The 18,484-nt window shown below is 47.8% G+C and overlaps 1 protein-coding gene across 4 annotated transcripts in view; it reads right to left on the reverse strand.

The window, feature by feature from the left end:
• MOCS1 (molybdenum cofactor synthesis 1) overlaps nt 1–17,490 on the reverse strand; it is a 29,540-nt gene extending 12,050 nt beyond the window's left edge. For 2 of the 4 annotated variants that reach the window (XM_069488950.1, XM_069488953.1), the window contains exons 1-3: nt 17,320–17,490; nt 10,770–10,896; nt 9,137–9,304 (exon numbers count right to left, since the gene is read on the reverse strand). In XM_069488950.1, the coding sequence (XP_069345051.1) occupies nt 9,137–9,304; nt 10,770–10,896; nt 17,320–17,442 (418 nt within the window). In that variant the 5' untranslated portion in view covers nt 17,443–17,490. Of the gene's footprint in view, nt 1–9,136; nt 9,305–10,769; nt 10,897–11,014; nt 11,063–17,319 lie in introns of those variants that run through there. The other 2 variants (XM_069488949.1, XM_069488952.1) reach the window with 2 other exon arrangements.
• Between the last annotated feature and the right edge of the window lie 994 nt (nt 17,491–18,484).

Consider the following 18,484-nt stretch of genomic DNA (forward strand, 5'->3'; position numbering starts at 1 on the left):
AAAAAGAATTATATGGACACAGAAGTAGAAATTAGTGAGTTGGAAGATAAGATTAAGGAGCTCTTCCAGGAAAAAGAGGAGGAGAATAAAAAATGCAGAATAAAATTTAAGACACATGGAGGCTGGAAGTAGAAGGGACAACATCCAGATGATAGAGGTCCTGGGGGAAAAAATTTAAGTGGAGAGAAGGAAATATTTAAAGAAATAATAGAGAAAATTTTCTCCAAACTTAAGACAACAGTGTAGAATTGAAAGGGAAATTTGAACGAATGTCATCAGAACTGATGAGGAAAACCTATTCTAGACACACTATAGTAAAATTTAAGAAAATCAGATACATAGAAAACACTCTAATAATTTTCAGAGCAAAAGAACGTATTACCTACAATGGAGTAAAAACCAAACTGACATAAAACTGTTCTCAACAGCAATGCTGACTGTAAGAAGAAAACAGGGTAACGTTTTTCACATACTGAAGAAAAGAAATTTGAACCTAAAACTTTATATTCATTCAAATAACATTACAAAACTTTAGGCCCATTTCACTCATGGATACAGATGCAAAATCATAAACAAAATATTAGCCATCTGAACCTAACAGGGCATAAGTGTACTAAAAACATTATGAAAACTATCTGTGATACTGGATTTAATTTGATTTTCCATACAAAGAACTGCATTGAAAACTTTTAGAGGAAATACTCTAATGAAATAAGAAAAAAATTCAGCAGATGCTGCAACACCGTGAGAGTTAAAGGTGACGAAACACCTTGGTAAAGTTTGTTGTTGTATTCAAAGACAGAGTGTGCTTTTAAAAGGGAGGGACAGACAATTCATAATAACCTAGAAGTAAAATTCCAGAAAATATCAACAATAAGCATGGCGGAGGGCTTCAGAAATCAGGGGGCAGAAGAGTGTGCCAGAGTTCTTTTCTTAAGAAGTGGGGGGTATCATTTTAAACACCAAAAAGGAGGAAGAATAAACATAAAGTGTGGCAAATTAAAAGATTATAGAAATAAAACCAAATATCAATAATCACAATAAAGGTAAAAGGACTAAACTCACTAGTTAACAGACAGAGAGTTTCAGATTTGAAAAGGGAAACAAAACTTAGCTGGTATAAGAAATATATCTTAAGTATAGGAACACAGAAAGGTTTACCATAAAAAGATGAAAACACAGACATATTAAAACCAAAGAGAACTAATATAACTTAAGTAAAATAAAATACATAGATCTTAAGACCAAAGTATTAAATAGAAAGACCTAGCACATAATGATAAAAGGTTCGATTTATCAAAGACATAACAATTCCAAACACAAGCCTCAATAAATTTTAAAGGACAAGTATCATATAGCTAACATTCTCTGATTATCATACAATTAAGTTCTAATTTAATAATAAAATGTAAGTTAAAAATCATCATATACTTGAAAATTAAAAATGCTACTTATAGATATCTTAGGTCAAAGAACAAACTAAAATAAAAATTAACAAATACTTAAAACTAAATTTTATGAAAGCAATAGGCTAGGATAGACTAGAAACAGAAATAATGAAAGAGAACACAAACAAGCAGTGAAGAGATTCAACAAATCCAAAAGTTTGTTTGTTGAAGACTGGCAAAATAGATAAACTTCTAGCAAAATTTATTAAGAAAAAAGAGATAAGGCACAAATAAATCATTGTAAGAATAAAAAAGGCCAAAATTACAAGTAAAGCAGAGATAAAGAAAATAAGAAAATATTTTTCTTCAACAACTTTCATTCTAACAAATTTGAAGTCAGAAATAATGACGAATATTCTTAAAAATATAAAAAACAAAAATATCCACCAAAACTGACTGCAAAACAAGTATAGAACTTGAATAGAAAAAGTATTAGAGAAATTGAAGCATCAGTTACAAATCTCCCTGCAAAGAAAATACTAGGCACATAGAGTTTTACAGGTAAGATCTACCAAACTATCAAAGACATGATTATCACGGACTTATACAAAGTCTCACAGCTGACAGAGTTAAGAGGGAATACAACCTCACTCATTCTTTGAGACATGATACCAAATCAGTTCAGTCAGTCATGAGAAAGGAAAATTACAGGCCCATTTCACTCATGGATACAGAGGCAAAAACCTAAGAAAAAATATTAGCCAACTGAACCTAATAGGGCATAAAACTATAATATAGCATCATTAGTTTGGGCTTATTCCAGGTTTAATATTAGAAAATCTATAAATATTATTCAGAGTAACAGAGTAAAGAAGAAACCCATAGATCATCCTAATATAAAATAGAAAAAGCATGCAATTAAAAAAAGAAAAGAAACCTTAGTAAACTAGGAAGGGAGCTTCATTAACTGGACAAAAATTATTTGCGAAAAATACTTATAAGAAACATCATTCTAAATGGGGAAAAATTAGGAGCATTCTCCTATTACCACTACTATTCAACACTGCACAATGGAGGTCCTAGATTTTGTATTAAGAAAAGAAAATTAAAGGCATATAGATAGAAAAAAATTATCTTTAGTTACAGATAATATGGTTGTTAGCACAGAAGACTTCAAAGACTCTAAACAGACAGACTATACCATTGACAGGAGACAGCAGCCTGGCTAGGTAAAAAAGGAACCCAACAGCAACAAAAAACAAAATGTAAGTTTTAAAAATGAGCATAAAGTTGAGTTCATCCCAGATGGTTAAAATAAAGAGACTATAATGAAAAGTCTGCTTATAAATGTGTGGGCAGGATTAAGGGACCAAAAACTGGATAGCACAGCACTAGGGCTAGCAAAATTGGGAATTTGTTACCACGCCTAGGGCCAAAGAGACATGGGAGAAAATTAAGTTAGGGGCCCGGGAAAGTCACCATGAAGGAGGGGCTGCTTCGTGAGAGTCTGTCTTTGAGGGAATTTGGCTACTGTCAAAAACTCAGCATAAAGGCAAAGAGTGGGCCAGCAGACAAGGATCCTGAGCAGTGTGGTTCTAGGGGTCACAGAGAGCAAAAAGCCGGACAAAGGGGGTAAATGGCTCTTGGGGGGGCAAGGAGGTTGTTGGAAAAAAAAGATGTCAATTTTCTCCAATTCAATGAACTAAAAATCTCAACAGGATTTTCCATGACACTTGATAAGGTGATTTTAAAATTTACATGGACAAGGCTTAATATAGCTAAAACACTGTTGCAAAAGAATAAAATGGACTTGCCCTACCAGATGATTAACTTACTATGAAGCTACAGTGATTAAGATAGTGTTACGCTGGCACAGAGACAGACAACTGACCAACTGAACAGCGCAGAACCTGAAACAGCAATACCTCCATGGCAGATTTATGGAGGAAGTGGGGACGGTTCAATATAAGACCTAGAATGAATGGCTACTCATAGGAAAAAAATTCAATTGGATTTCCCCAAATCATCAGAGATGAACTAAGGACTTAAATGCAAAGCTTAAAATTTTTTTAGTGGAAAACATCAGTGGTTGATCTGACCCTCAGTTAGGTGTTTCATTAACACAATATAAAAAGCACTAACCATAAAAGAAGGAAACTGATAAATTTAAGAACTGCTACTGATCAAAAGAATCATTACACAAGGTGTAGCTTGATTTTTGAGACTGGGAGAAGATATCTGCAACATGAGTACAGAAGTTTTACCAAATCAGTATGAAAGGACAAATAACCAAATAGAAAAATTGGCAAAAGACATGATCAGGTATTACACAGAGAAAGAAATACACACAGCTAATTAACATGGGAAGAGATGCCTGACCTCATTCTTAAACATGGAAATACAAATCAAGATCCCATGAAATATAATTTTATACTTGTTCAACTGGCAACAATCAAGAAAAATACTGAATGCTGGGGAAGATGTTCAGCAGGGTCTCTTATATGCTGCTGGTGAGCTGTACATTGGCACAACTGCTTTATAAAGTAATGCCGAATTGTATTCCAAAGTTAAACATTCACCTATTTTATGATCCAGCGATTACACTCCTAGAGAAATGGTACACCAAGATATGTTAATGAGAATAGAATGTTCAAAGCAGCATTGTTTGCTACAAAAAAACTGGAAACAACTCAAATGCCCACTTAAAAGGAGAAAGTAGGGTCTAGTCACATAATGGAATAGCAGACCTTAGAGGGCAAAGAACAGAACTCCAACTCTGGGTAACATGTATGCATTTCACTTGAATCAAAAAAGCAAGCCCTGAAAGACTACGCACAGCATGATACTTATAAGGTTCAAATGCATTACATCTACTTTTTTAAAAGCAAAGGAATGATGAACACAACATTTAGGAGTGTTTACCTCAGGTTGTGAGGTTGGGGTGGGGGTAGGTACAGCATAGGGAAGACCAAACAGATGGTTAAAAGTTCTGGCCAGTGTTCTTATTCTAAAAAAAAAAAAAAAAAAAAAAAAAACCAACCTGGTGGGGTATTGGGTTTCCTTAGGAATTTATAACATTACTAAAACATATAAGTAAATTAACATGAGTATATCTCATGAACCAAGGATTATGAATTAATCTAATTCTGTGCAACTGGAGTCTATCAAAAATAACACAAAGCAAAAAACTTAACCATTTTCAAAATCTGTCAATGGCTTTCTATTGCTTTAGGCCTCTGTGGGCTTTAAGTTCTGAGATCCAGCTGCTCTCTAATAAAGACAGGAAGGGAGGGAGGAAGGAAAGGAAAGAAAGACAAGAGGAAAGAAACAAAAGAAGAGAAAAAAGAAAGAAAAGAGAAATTAGAGGAAGAGGCTACAACACTGAGGGATTCTAAGGCTCAGCCAAGCTCATCTGACAGTTGACAAGTAGTTCTTGAAGCTAGGATCCAAAACAAGGGCTCTGCAAACTCCTCCAAAACTATTACAATACTGGTGTATTTAGTTCCCTTCCCCCTTCTTTTGAAAAATCCCTCTTTCATTCTCCAACAGATGCCGGCCACTGGAGGCTATTTAAACTAATTAAAATGTAACAAAATTACATATTCAGTTACTCAGTCACATTTGCAGCAGATCAAGTGCTGAAAGCTATGTGTAGACAGTGGTCACCGTATAGTATCAGACAACAGAGGTGTAGAACACTTCCATTAACTTGAGAAGTTCTATTGGACAGTGCTACTTTATTTTTATTTTTTTTTTATTTCAGCTTATCATCATGGGGGGTACAAAAGTTCAGGCCACATACACTGCCCGTGTCCTGCCCATCCCCCCGAGTCAGAACTTCAAGTGTGTCCATTCCCCAGACAGTGCGCATTGCACTCATCATGTAGTTATACCCCCATCCCCTTCCCCCACCCCCATCCCCCCGAGTCAGAACTTCAAGTGTGTCCATTCCCCAGACAGTGCGCATTGCACTCATCATGTAGTTATACCCCCATCCCCTTCCCCCACCCCCATCCCCCCGAATCAGAACTTCAAGTGTGTCCATTCCCCAGACAGTGCGCATTGCACTCATCATGTAGTTATACCCCCATCCCCTTCCCCCACCCCCATCCCCCCGAGTCAGAACTTCAAGTGTGTCCATTCCCCAGACAGTGCGCATTGCACTCATCATGTAGTTATACCCCCATCCCCTTCCCCCACCCCCATCCCCCCGAATCAGAACTTCAAGTGTGTCCATTCCCCAGACAGTGCGCATTGCACTCATCATGTAGTTATACCCCCATCCCCTTCCCTCACCCCCATCCCCCTGAGTCAGAACATTCAAGCGTGTCCATTCCCCAGACGGTGCGCAACGCACTCATCATGTAGTTATGCACCCATCCCCTCTCCCCACCCCCCACCTCAGTCCGAACCCAATTGGTGTTATTCCCAAATGTGCACTTAGGTGATGATCAGGGAAACCAATTTGCTGGTGAGTACATGTGGTGCTTGGGATACTTCACTTAATAGAATGGGTTCCGACTCTCTCCAGGAGAAAAAAAGGGACTCCATATCACCGTTATTTCTTATAGCTGAGTAATACTCCATGGTATACATATACCACAATTTACTAATCCACTCATGAATTGATGGGCATTTGGGTTGTTTCCACATCTTTGCAATTGTGAATTGTGCTGCTATAAACATTCGGGTACAGGTGTCTTTTTTATAGAATGACCTTTGTTCCTCTGGGTAGATGGTCCAATAATGGAATTGCTGGATCGAATGGTAGGTCTACTTGAATCTGTTTAAGGTATCTCCATAATGCTTTCCATAGGGGTTGCACTAGTTCGCAGTCCCACCAGCAGTGTAATGCTCAACATCCCTAATCATCAGGGAAATGCAAATCAAAACCACAATGAGATATCACTTAACTCCAGTGAGAATGGCCTTTATCAAAAAGTCCCCAAACAACACATGTTGGCGTGGATGCGGAGAGACAGGACAGCGCTACTTTAAACTCATCTCAGCTGAAAAGAAGGAGCAGAGGAACCTCCCCACTTACAAGGCAGGTTGGAGAAGCCCCAGAGAGGCAAGGTGTGGCAGAAGGCATCACTGATGACTGCAGACAGAGGGCACCAGAGAGCACTGAGGGGCCCTACCCTTCCCATGGGGAGTTCTGCAGCACCCCCAAGCCTCACAGAGCTTCAGGCAGGGACCTGAAACCTGCCATCTTTTCACTCCGCCCACAAAACTCTTACCTGGGAGGGTGGGCACAAGTGTTCGTGAACATCCCAGCCCTGACTTCTGTTCCCTCCCTTCACCCCAGCCCTCCTTCCCCTACTAGCACCCCCTGCCCCACCCTCCAGGGCTGTTTTGCTCTGAAGAAGCACCTCTGGGGAAGATAAGAGGCTGGCCTGAGAGATGTCAAAGTGGTTGCGGGAGCAGCACCATGAGAATTCACGGTAGTGTGGTTGCCACTCTTTTTCAAGCGCTAGGGAAGGGAAGGGGTGGGGAGGAGAGGGGTATAGTGTTTCTCCGACCTGCCCACCCACCCCCTTGGAGGCAGGAGGCAGATCCTCAGAAGCGGGTCACTGTAGGCAGGTCCTTGTCCTAACCAGCATCTATTTGGCAGTCACCCCTTGCCCCTCCCATGTCATCAGCCAGGAAAACCACAGCAGTAAAGTGGCTCATCTACAGATGAGGAAACTGAGGCCCGGGGTGGGGAAAGAACCTGTACAAGTTCACCTGGCCAGGAAGTGGCAGAATGGGACCAGGGCTGCCAACTTTCCTGGGTCTCACTCCTCCCACTGTGCCAGTCAGGGCCTTGGTGGAGAGTTCTGAGTGCCCGTGTTGGTGCCCAGTCATCCTGCCCCTCCCTGACCAGCGAGTGATCCTCACCCCCTCTGCTCTCCCACAGGCCCCCACACAAAGTGGAGCCCATGCCAGCAGGTGGTGGCCTGGGAGTAGCCTGAATGAGGGGGCTGGGCCTGGCATGCAGCTGGGTTCAGAAGTTCGGCTCTTTCCTGGAAGCCAGCCTGCTTCTCAGCTCTCAGGAGCTGTCCCGAACAGGGGGTCAGCTTGCCTGCGCCAGCTCGTCCAACACAGGGATGATGGCAGGATCCCAGTGACCGGGGCTGGAGGGAGCAGGCCACGGGGAAAGAGGGAGGAGAGGGCTGTCAGGGGGCCCTGGGCTCCTCCCTGGGGCTCCCCCAGCACCTGAGCTCCCCCTGCTTGGCTCTTACATATAGCGGGTCAATGCCACCCCAGCAGGTGCTTCCTCCAACAGACCTGCGGCTCATTTGTCTTTGTGTCCCCAGCACAGTACGAGGCACATAAGCAGGTGCTCCAGAGAACATTTACGAACCAGTGAGTGAGGCACACAGCTGCGGGTTGGGAGATCCCATCCAGAGCAGCTGAGGGTGGCGGGCAGCAATCGAGAACATGGAACCTTATACTCCTCTGATTTCATCCTCTAAAATTACATGAGCAAAGCTCCCTCTCTTCCTGATGTCGGGGCTTGGACACAGTGCACGGCGAGAGGCTGTGCGGAGCTACCTTACAGAGCACTGGCCACACGCTGGGCATTTCATTCTCATTTCCTCCTAGGGTCAACCCTATAAGGGAGGTATTGTCACTGCCCTGAGGCTTGGAACAGATTTAAAAGTTGCCAGAAGGTTCGCTGCTGGTGAGGAGGCACAGCTAAGAGACTGCACTTCACCCGCTCTTCATTCATCCAACAAGGCTCAGTGAGCACCACCTATGTGTCAGGCACGGTTCTAGGCGCTGTGAGCAAAACCTGCTCCAGCAACCTGAGAGCTTTCGCGCCCGTTAATGGGGGACGCAGACAAATAACCAAGCACACAACCCAATCACACAATGCCAGGATGAGGTAAATGCTACGAAGAAAAACAAGGTAGGGTAAGGTGGTGGGGCAGGGGTTGCAAGTCCAGATAGCAAATATTTTCCACTTTGCCGGCCAGCTTCACCACACCATCTTTGCTGCGACTCCTCCACTCTGCAAACGCAGCCATGGGCAGCATGGAAGTGAGTGGGCATGGCTACATGCCAATAAAACTTTATTAATGGACACTGAACTTAGAATTTCATAGTTTCCACGTGGTAGAAAATATTAATTTTCTTTGGATTTTTTTCCCCTCATCATTTAGAAATAGGAAAACCATTCTCGGCGTGCAAGTCAGACAAAAACAGGTAGCAGCCCAGATTTGGCTCGGGCTGTAGCCTGCCAACTTCTGGGAGAGAGTATCTGGGGTGTGTCTGGGGACACGCTTTAGACAGGAAAGGTTGAGGAAGTCCTCGCTGAGGAGACCACATGTTAGCAGAGGCCTGGGGGAGGTCCAGCAGGAGTCCTGAGCTCCTGGCAAAAAGAACAACAGGTGCAAAGGGGCGCGGGGGCCGTGTGACTAGGAAGGGGGTGAGGCAGAGGGCCAGGTGAGAGGCCAATGGGACAGCAGGAGCCAGGTCATGTGGGCTCCTGGGGAGGACTTTGGTCTCAATATGACAGCCACCCACTGGGATCTGTTATTTACTAGCCTTCCCAATAACCTTGGCAAGTTATTCAACTTCTAAGCCTCATTTTCCCATCACAATGGGAATAACAACAATAGCACCTGCGTCAGAGGTGTTGCAGGACTCAGTGGGCACCAAGCTCTAGATGAATGTCAGCTGCCGATCTCAGCACTAACTTTGGAGTCCCGCTGGATGAGGCGGGAGCTGGGGAGGGAGGTGACAACTTGTGTCCAACTCACCCACGATGTCCACCACATCTGGCCGGATGAGCGGCTCTCCGCCCGTGAGCCGGATCTTGGTGACACCTTCCTTCACAAAGAGGCGGGCGAGGGTCAGGATCTCCTCTGTGGTCAGCAGGTCAGCCTTGGGGGTCAGAGGGACACCCTCCTCGGGCATGCAGTACTGACCTGAGGGAAGGACAGGACGTGGAGGTAGGCAGTGGGCACGGCAGACCCGTGGTGCCCCAGCTCCCCACTCCCAGCAGGCCAAGTCTCCCTGAACCCCATCCAGACAATGAGGAAAGACCTCACCAAATCCCAGGTGGTACACACTCTAGGCCAGCGTCCCTCTGGGCCTCACCTTTCTCATCTCCAAAGTGTCAACCCCCCATCCCCATCTGGCTGTGACATCCCTCTTTGGGGGCAGAGGGCACAGGTTGAAGATGAGCTAGGCTGAGCACAGAGCCTGGCCTGAGGTAGCGGGCGCCAAGGCCTGACTCCCCCAGCGGCTGGGCAGGGCCTGGCGGGGGCCTGGGGCCGTTCCTTCCGCACTGGGCATCCTCCATCGTCTCCTCTAGCTGAGGCAAACAGTCCTCTTTCTCTGCATGTGCCATGAGGAGAGGGAGAAGTACTCCCTGGCCTGGTAAGAGCTGCCCTCCTGTGTGGCTACAAGCACCTACCTAGTACCTAGTTCAGGTCACCCTCAGTCCCACTGTCTGGGTTGGAAAACTGAGGTGCTACTTGTTCAGGGTGAGGGGGCGGATGGGGTACGTGAGGTGAGTCGTGGCGGGGGAGGCGCCATCCTCTACCGACGCTTCCTGCAACACGGTTTTATTAAGGATTGGGTCAGGATCTGCCAGAGGGTCATGAAGTCTAATGAGTGATCTGGGTCCAGAACTGGTGTTTTGAGATTAAAGAGAATGAGTAAGAATATTAGTATGTAGTACATATAGTATGTTTTGTTTGGTTAAACATTTACTAAACACATTTGTATGCATTTATTGAGCCATGAAATAAATACATTTCCTATGGTGAGGTACAATGGAAAGAAGGAAGGAGGGAGGGGGCAGGGAGGAAGAGAAGGAAGGAGGTGGAGGTGAAGGGGGAAGGCAGGAGGGGAAGGGAGAAGACAGGGAGGAAGACCAGAACTCTGGCAGCCCACCAGCAGAGGGTACAGCCCCAGAGTGTTACGAAATGAGTGCTAGGCACAGCCTCAGCTCATTTGTCCTGGAACTCGGGTGTCTCCATGGCTGGCAGTGTTGGCCAGGGCACTGCTGTGTATTTTACTTATTTATAATGTCCAGCCCCCCACCCCCCACTCCCGGCCACGTGCTGGACTTTGGGAACTACAGGGAAACAAGAGGAAGGGGCCCTGAAGAGTGAGAGGTCCAGGACCCGATCTCAATCCTAGACCCAATGGTGATTCTGTTCTCAAGTCTAATCCCAAGTAGAACCCAGTTTCCACAAGCATAAAACTCAACCTTGACCCCAATCTGGCCCCTGAAGCCCACCTGGCCTGGCAAGCAAGGAGTGGTGGGTGCGGAGGTTAGAAAGCGGAATAGGAGGACTGCGGAGAATTCTGGGCATGCGCAGATTTCCGAACCGCTTCCGCAGAGGGATGGCAGCCCAGAGAGGGCCCAGGAAGGCAACTCACATCTGAGGTTGCACTTCTCCGTGAGGGAGATCCGCAGGTAGCTGTGCTGCCGGCCGAAGCTGTCTGTGAGGAAGGCGGAGAAGGGGGCCGCGTGCTCCCGCAGGAACTGCCTCCGTCGGGACAGCTCCTGCAAGGACAGGACAGGGAGGGAGCTTGGGGTGGGGTGGGGGGTCGGGCACAGGGAGAACCACCTTGGGAGAACGGAGGTAGCCCCAGACGTCAACTGCCACTGCCCCCTTCCTCACCCTGACATCTGTACAGCACTTCCAACCTCTCCACAATCCTTGGGAAGCTGAGATTGTCCGTCTCGTTTACTGATTGAGAAACAGGCTTGAAGGGAAGGGCCCGTCCCCTGGGCACTCAGCTGGGGCGTGGGATCTCTGGCTAGGCAGCAAGGTGGAGTGAAGGCAGAGGGGAACTCTTTATCCTTCTTTATCAGTCCTTACGCTTCACTCTACCCAGTGCCAGAAAGAAGGATTATGTACCCATTGTTGGGGTGGGGCCCAAGAGGGAGGAGACTGCTGGCGGCTCTCAGCAAGGCCCAAACTCCTCCTGAGGAGAAAAAGGAGGGAGCCGACCTCAGGCTCTTCTCACGCCTGAGTGTGATCTAGCCTTCTGATCTGCTCTGCTCTCTCTCTCCCCCTTGGAGAGCAGGGCCCTGGATCCCCACAGATGCGGATGAGATAATTGCTCCAGGGAAGTAATATTTACCAAGCATCTTCAAGTTTCCAAAGAGTGTCCTCTGCTCAATTCCCACACCCACCCCATAAGGGGTAACTAAGGCTCTGATGGGGTCCAAGAACACACCCTTGGCAGAACCAAGATTCAAATCCAGGTCTTCTGATTTCAGGTTCTAAATTCTTTCCTCTGATTACACAGGGAGAGTCCAAGAAGGTAGGATGACGACTAGGGTGGGGAGAAGTCACTTCTCTAGAATCTTTAGGGCAAAGAAATCATGACTGTGGTGGCCATCCACGAGATCTACAGACAGGGCTCTGGACTGGGCCAGGTGTGACCTGGCATCCTGAGAAAGTCCCTTAACTTCTCCAGGACTGTTTTCCCAGTTGTCAAATAAGAACACAGTAAGGGGCTAAGGTTGTCTTGCTAGGAGTAAAGATGGGGGGTGGCCGGGATCAGAAGCTGGTAGGTTCTAGGATTATCATGATCCTGTTAAGAAAGCAGAGGCCTTAGGCCCTCCAGAGCTCCAAGGTAAACTGCATGTCTACACCAGCAGAAAGAAACATTTGCTTCATCAAGTTCCTCAGTCATGGCTGCACATTAGAACCATCTGGGGAACTTAAAAAAATATTCCACTGAAGACCAAATGAATCCAGACCTCTGGGGCTATTGTGTTTTCAATCTCTGTGATTCTAATCTGCAGCCAGGGTCAAAAGCTATTGATTAACTTAAAGACAAAAGGGACACGAGTGACAGCGTGTAGGAGTGCTTTCATGATTTTCCTGGGTCCATAAAACTTTCCTTACTCTACCCACCCGAGACCAGTTTCCCAGCCCCTCTGAGAGACCCTGCTCACATTCCCATGGGAAACAAGCAGCAATCACTTCTCTGAACTGCAGTCTGTTACACTCATAAACAGTCATTTCCTCCGTCCCTGTGGTGTGATGGAAAAAGCTCACACTCACCCACTGCCTCTCCACGGGTAGCCATGGGGGTGGGGCGGGGCCACTCCATAATCCAGAATCCCATCGGCCACCAGAGTCCAGATGAGATGCCTGGAATCCAGATTTAGAGCGGTGCTGCACCCTCCTTTCCATCAACAGCTATTTGCAATTTAGTCCTTTGTTAGTCACTCCAGACTCTGCCTCTTCACTTGCCACGATGCTCCCCCCCACCCTAATCTTAACATATAGGAGGCGGGGGCTGGGTGAGAGAGGAGCCAAAATACACCCAGGAATTGGGAGCAGGTGAGAGGACCAAGGAGCATGACTCAGCAGAAATCCAAGAGCAAGCGCTGTGATGGAGCAATCGAGAATGGAATTCAACATTTTTGTTCTGGCCACGGAGGGGCCGGCCAGATTTCACTTTTGAGAACTTTTGTGGCCTTATCTATGAATAGAGTATGGGATTCAGGCTGCACCACCAGTTCCCAATACAGCCTCCCAAACACACACCCTCACCCTGTCAGCCACGCAAACTATTACTTGGATATTAACAAGCCTCGTCCCTGCATCTTCTCTCCTCCAACACTGCATGTGCTACCTTCATTTTTCCACTTTTTTTCCCCTTTTAAGTCCCTGGAAGAAAAAACTATGAGCACTAGTCAAAGGAGCCCAGGATTCAGAGGGAATTACAGGATAGGTCTGGAACACATCAGAGGTAACAAAAAGCCCTGAGCTGCTCCTATTCCCAGGGCCCCCGCTTGGACCAGGCTGTTTCCTCTGCGTGACAAGTCATCCTGCCTGACACGGAATCCCCAGCATCTAGCACAGTATGTTGGTACCAAGTGTTGAACCACTGTGTCCATGAACAAATCAGCCTGTCCCTAATGTAAAGAGAAAGGAAGTGTATGCAAACCCACTTACGCTGGGGCAATCGTTCATTTCCAGGCTGGTTTCTACTGTCATAATGGTGTAGTCCAGTGCAGTGGTTCTCAACCGCAGCACACATCAAAATCACCTGAGCAGCTTCTAAGGGGGACTGATGACAGAGCACCACCCCAAAGACTCTGACCCCACTGAATGCCTCAGCTTTCCACTGTGCAGCCTGTGGACATCGCAGGGTTGGTGCTATTTTAATCCAGGCATAGCTGTGGTTCTGAACAAAGGCTTTGGAGTAGGTGAACCTGGATTACAAACCTGGCTCTAGCTATTGAGAAAGTAGCCTAAATTCTCTAAAACTTCACCCACGGGTGGTGACCTGGTACCAGTCCGTGGCCTGTTAGGAAACGGGTGGTACATCATATGCCTGAGCCCTGCACTACCCTCCCCTGACCCATGACACCCCCAACCACCGCCCACAGCCCCACCCTCCGTGGAAAAACCGTCTTCCATGAAACTGGTCCCTGGTGCCAAAAAGGTTGGGGACCGCTGTTCTAAAGCTTAGCTTCCTCAACTCTATAGTGGGAATAATAATCCCACCGAACTCAATGACAGGAGTTCCTGGCACACAGTAGGTATTCAATAAGGGATTGTAGAGGAACACCACAGCGTGTGCCATGACTAATTTTCCCACTCCGTGTCAATTTCCTGGTCTTCCAACCCTACTAATGGCGTATGGCCTGAGGCAGGGTTTCAAAGCTACTGTCTCACCACCCAAAGCAGGACAAGTAGGGTCTGAGCTGTCCCAGGGCCACCAGTGCCAGTACTGTAAGCAGGCACGAGACAGCCTGCCATATGCTACTGCTTATCTCTTGTCTACCCAATGCAGACTGGGGTGAGGGGTGGGGAAGGGTGGTACAAAGGAGCTGGTTAAGGGGATACCCCACTCTCAAGTGTCTTCCTCCGACAGTCACAACCTTGGGCATCTGATTTGAATGGTAAAGCCTAGCCCCCAAATAGTTCCAGAGTCTAAGAGTTATTCAGGAGAAAAAGAGCACATTCCAAACCCAATTATCAGTCACCCCGATTTACCTGCTATTATGATGATATATACCAGGGGTCCCTCAAAATTAATCTCTCTTAAATGAGAAGACCCAGTAAAGTGCCTAGCCCCAAGCCTGGTTCTCCCTCCCACCCCTCTCACTCCCACCCTAAGTGTGAGGTCTTTACACCTACGGCTCCTGGCAAGGACAGTCACACCTCACTGATACTCGATTCTGAGGAGCTGGGCAGATTGGAAGTCAAGATAACCTCCTGCAAAGTGCCCTCTTGCTCCTTTCCCTCACTCCCCATGCCCGGTCCTGCTGTGCTCCTCCCACCTCTCCCACTCCCACTTCCTTCCAGCCTAACTCCTAGCCGCTTTGTTCTTTCTGGCCCCCTAAACAGCTGGGTGCCTTTGCCTTGCCCAGAGTCACTCTCTCCCCTGCCACAGGCAGCAGGCCTGTGTTGTTGCCCCAACAAAGGCTGCATGGAGCCTGACATGCAGAAAGAAGGGTGCAGTGCTCTCGGGCTAGGCTCAGCCCTGCAGAGAAGATTGTCTGTGCTGCCCCAATGAGAAAGGCAGGTCGCTGTGTCTCGCCCACCCACCTCCCCACCGACCCACACACCACCACGTGCCCTTTCCACCTGTACAAGCTGCTCAACCTGTCCTCAGACCCAGCCCAAGTCCCCCTTTCCACTGTCCTCACAGCCAGTTCCCGCTCACACCTCACTTCTCTCACACCCACACCCTGACACGAGACGGACAGTGCCAGCTGGCTTTCCATCCTGGCTCTCCAAGCACCTCTGATCCCAAACCAGACCACCAGAGCCCTGTGGGGAGGGTGTGGGGAGAGGGACACTACAGGAAGGGAATGGGGTACAGAAGTTCCAGATGCCCCCCCTCGCCCCGCTCCTGTCAACTGGCAAGCTCTGCAGATGAGCTGAATATATATTAACATATCTCCAGACTCATCTCGCCTCCGAGATTCTCTTAAAGACAGATTTCTGTGCCTTCCCCATCTTAGGATGAGCTGGCCCAACCCTCTGGTCTTAGAGACATGAAGCAAGGGGAAGTGACAGCCCCGAGAGCCAGGTGAAATTGGAAGGGGAAAACATGGGACTCCTGCCCACTGCTCCGTCTACTGTGTCATGTGACTCCCCACTATTTGGGGTTCAAACAGCCAAAAACACTTGCTGAGTCCAATGCCCGCACAACTTTGTGTTAAGCACCGTGGGGAAGTAAAAGGCAGAGGAGCACCCAGCCCTCAGGCGCTCCCAGTCTGCTGAGGTTAACACTAATGGAGGTGTCCAGGGTGGAAGGTCTGTGATCAAACAGTTGGCAGAATGGCTATCCTGCATGTCCAAGTGGGAGGGGACTAACAGGACACAGCATGTGCCAATGGCAGCAAGGATAATAATCATCACTGCCAACATTTACATAATACAGCACCTATATGTGCCAGGCTCTGTTCTTAGTATGTATGTTACCATTATGTTAATGATTTTAATCCCTGTAACACCCTATGAAGTAGACAGTATCACTTCCACTTTACAGATGAGAAAACCGAGGCACTAAGAGGTGAACGGACTTGCTGAAGCTTGTACACCTAATAAGGGGTGGGGCTGGAACACACCCCCGCATTCTGCCCTAGACTCTATGTTCTTTCTGCTCTGTTACCCCTTCCCTTGCAGTGTGAAGGGAAGGACAGGAGTAGCCTCTGTCCCTGGTCTCCTTGTAGGGAGGTGTGAGCACAAGCCTCGGAGTTGAGCTCCTGCCCCCTGCTTTATGGGTCTGGGACTTGAGGCAAGTTAACTTTGATGCGCAGCCTCACCGGAAAATAGACTCTTGCTCACCTCACACGGTTTATCGTGAGGACTCAATGAGACCACACATGAAGTCACTTAGCACACAAGTCCTCTCATGAAAGGTACAAAATAAATTGGGGGGTGGGGGGTGGGCAGAGAAGAAACTTCCCTTTTCTTAAATTCTTTAAAGATCTCAGCCATCTTTGTTTTCCTATCTTTTCCTCAATAAAGTTCAGAGTTCAAAGATACTAAAAAAATCTTCACTTCCCAGCAAGGGATCCTGTTTATCTGAGGATCCCAGAGGGGCGTAGACTTGGGAAACACAAATTGGGCAGAAGTCCTCCCCGTCATTGAGCAACGTGGGGGAGGGGCAGCAGTGAGGTGATGAATCCCTGGACATGAAGCCTAGTCCTGGGAGGCAGGAAAAGAACTACTAGATAGGTCTAGAAAAGAGGTTTCACCAAATGAGAAGAGATGCTTTTCTCTCCAGATTACTCCCTAACCACACGAGCAAAAGAACAGGAACAAACGTAAAACTTTCTAAGACTTGAAACATTCCGAGGGGCGCTGCCAAGGACTGAGGGATCCTACCCCAAACCGTGAAGAGAGGCAGGAATCCGTCACCTGGAAGAGGCCAGGTCTGCTCTGTCCTGCTCTAGAATGAGGCTGAACTCTCCCAAGGTTAATAAAAATGAGACAGAAAGAGAGAGTCAGCAAAGGATGGGTCACAGAACCCTGTGGCTACAAAGTGACAACTGACTGTTGGTGGCACCAAGGTGACATGTTTAGTCAGTCACGCTGTGAAGCAGGTGTCACAGGAACACTTGGTCACACACAGACACCCTCCTCTCAGGGGACAGGGAGGGAGAATGTTCAGGGAAGAGGTGGGGTGTCAGGCAGGGCTGAGGGGTACTAATAAAACACTTCACTGGACCCAAAGTGCCAGTCCCCCGGTTGCCCCATTTCTGGCCAAAGCTGAGACCTGGAGGAGGGCGGCGTGCCTGGGGGCAGGGAGGCTTAGCAGCGAGACTCCGAGCAGCCCTGCCCGCTGGCTAGCGGGTGAGACGGAGCCGGCTACCTGGAGCTCCTCACTGCACCCCTTGTACAGCGCCGAGGGTCCCTCCCAGAAGCGGCCCCGCGGACCGGCCAGGTGCTTCTGGCGTAACCCGGCAGGGTGCAGATGCGGGCGGGAGGGGTGGGCTCACCTCCGCGGCAGCCTGCGAGGGCTCCCCGGGGCAGGGCTGCGTCACCGGAGCCCCCGAGCTGCAGCTCCGGACGATGGACCTCAGAACCCTCCGCAGCATCCGGGACAGCGGCCGAGCCGCCATGAAGCCGGCGCGCAGAGGCCAGGCTCGGCTGGTAGCCAGCCTCGGGAGCACACTAGCCCGGCGCTCGCCGGGGTCAGCGCGCGGGGCGGGGGCGGGGGCGGGGCCCGCGCGGCCAATCGGCGAGGGCGCCGCGCCGCGCGGCCCTCTGGGAGCTGTAGTCCGCCCCCTCCGCCCCGTTCCTTGGGGGGTCAGTGTTTCAGGGCAGCAGGGTAAACTCAGGGAGCAAGCCCGGTCTTCCTCCAGGCGTCTCTGGCCGGTGTGACTGGTACAAAGCGCAGTAAGCAGGGCAGGACTAGGGCCACAGGAATGAGACACTGCCTTGGGTGCAGAATTTAAGAGGGATGCCAAGAAAACTCGGTTCACAAGATTAGGAGTATTTTAATGCAGTATTTCAAAAAATTAAAATCAATGTTTAAAAATTCATGAAACATTAACATTTTAAATAAAAACAAGACCAATCCTGCACTTGCACGACCCACTTCACTCACTTCGCCCCAGTCCAGACCCTGGTTGTAGGACAGTCAGTTCTATCTTTCAAGATGCCTTTCTCCAACTGTAACCCAAAAGGACATTAACAATCTTGGCCTCTTCATTCAAAAAAGGAGCATATACGGAGAAGTCACAGAATAAGTGGATATCATTTTTTGAATGGTTCCTGCACACCAAGCACCATGCTCAGTATCATTTAATACAATAATCCTGGAATGAAGAGAGTGTCCATTTTGCAACTGAGAAAATTGAGGCTTAGAGAGGCCAGAAGGTAATCTTCTCAAGGTCACACAGCTCATAGGTGACAAAACTGGGTTTCAAACACAGAACAATCTGATTCCTGCAATTATACAGTCAAGATCCAGTATGTGTTGGAAATGGTGGGGGTGTGCCTCTTTCTCTCTATGAAAAACAGAGTCCTCTAAGATTGTGGATGGTAACACACACTTGTAAAAAGAAAATAAAAATCTCAGTCCCCTTCACCCCAAATCCTTATACAAAAGGGAAGGTAAAGACCTCAGGCATCTGTGAAGAACTGGCCTCACAAATCATT

Source organism: Eulemur rufifrons, chromosome 15 (assembly GCF_041146395.1).
Source record: "Eulemur rufifrons isolate Redbay chromosome 15, OSU_ERuf_1, whole genome shotgun sequence".
NCBI lineage: Eukaryota > Metazoa > Chordata > Mammalia > Primates > Lemuridae > Eulemur > Eulemur rufifrons.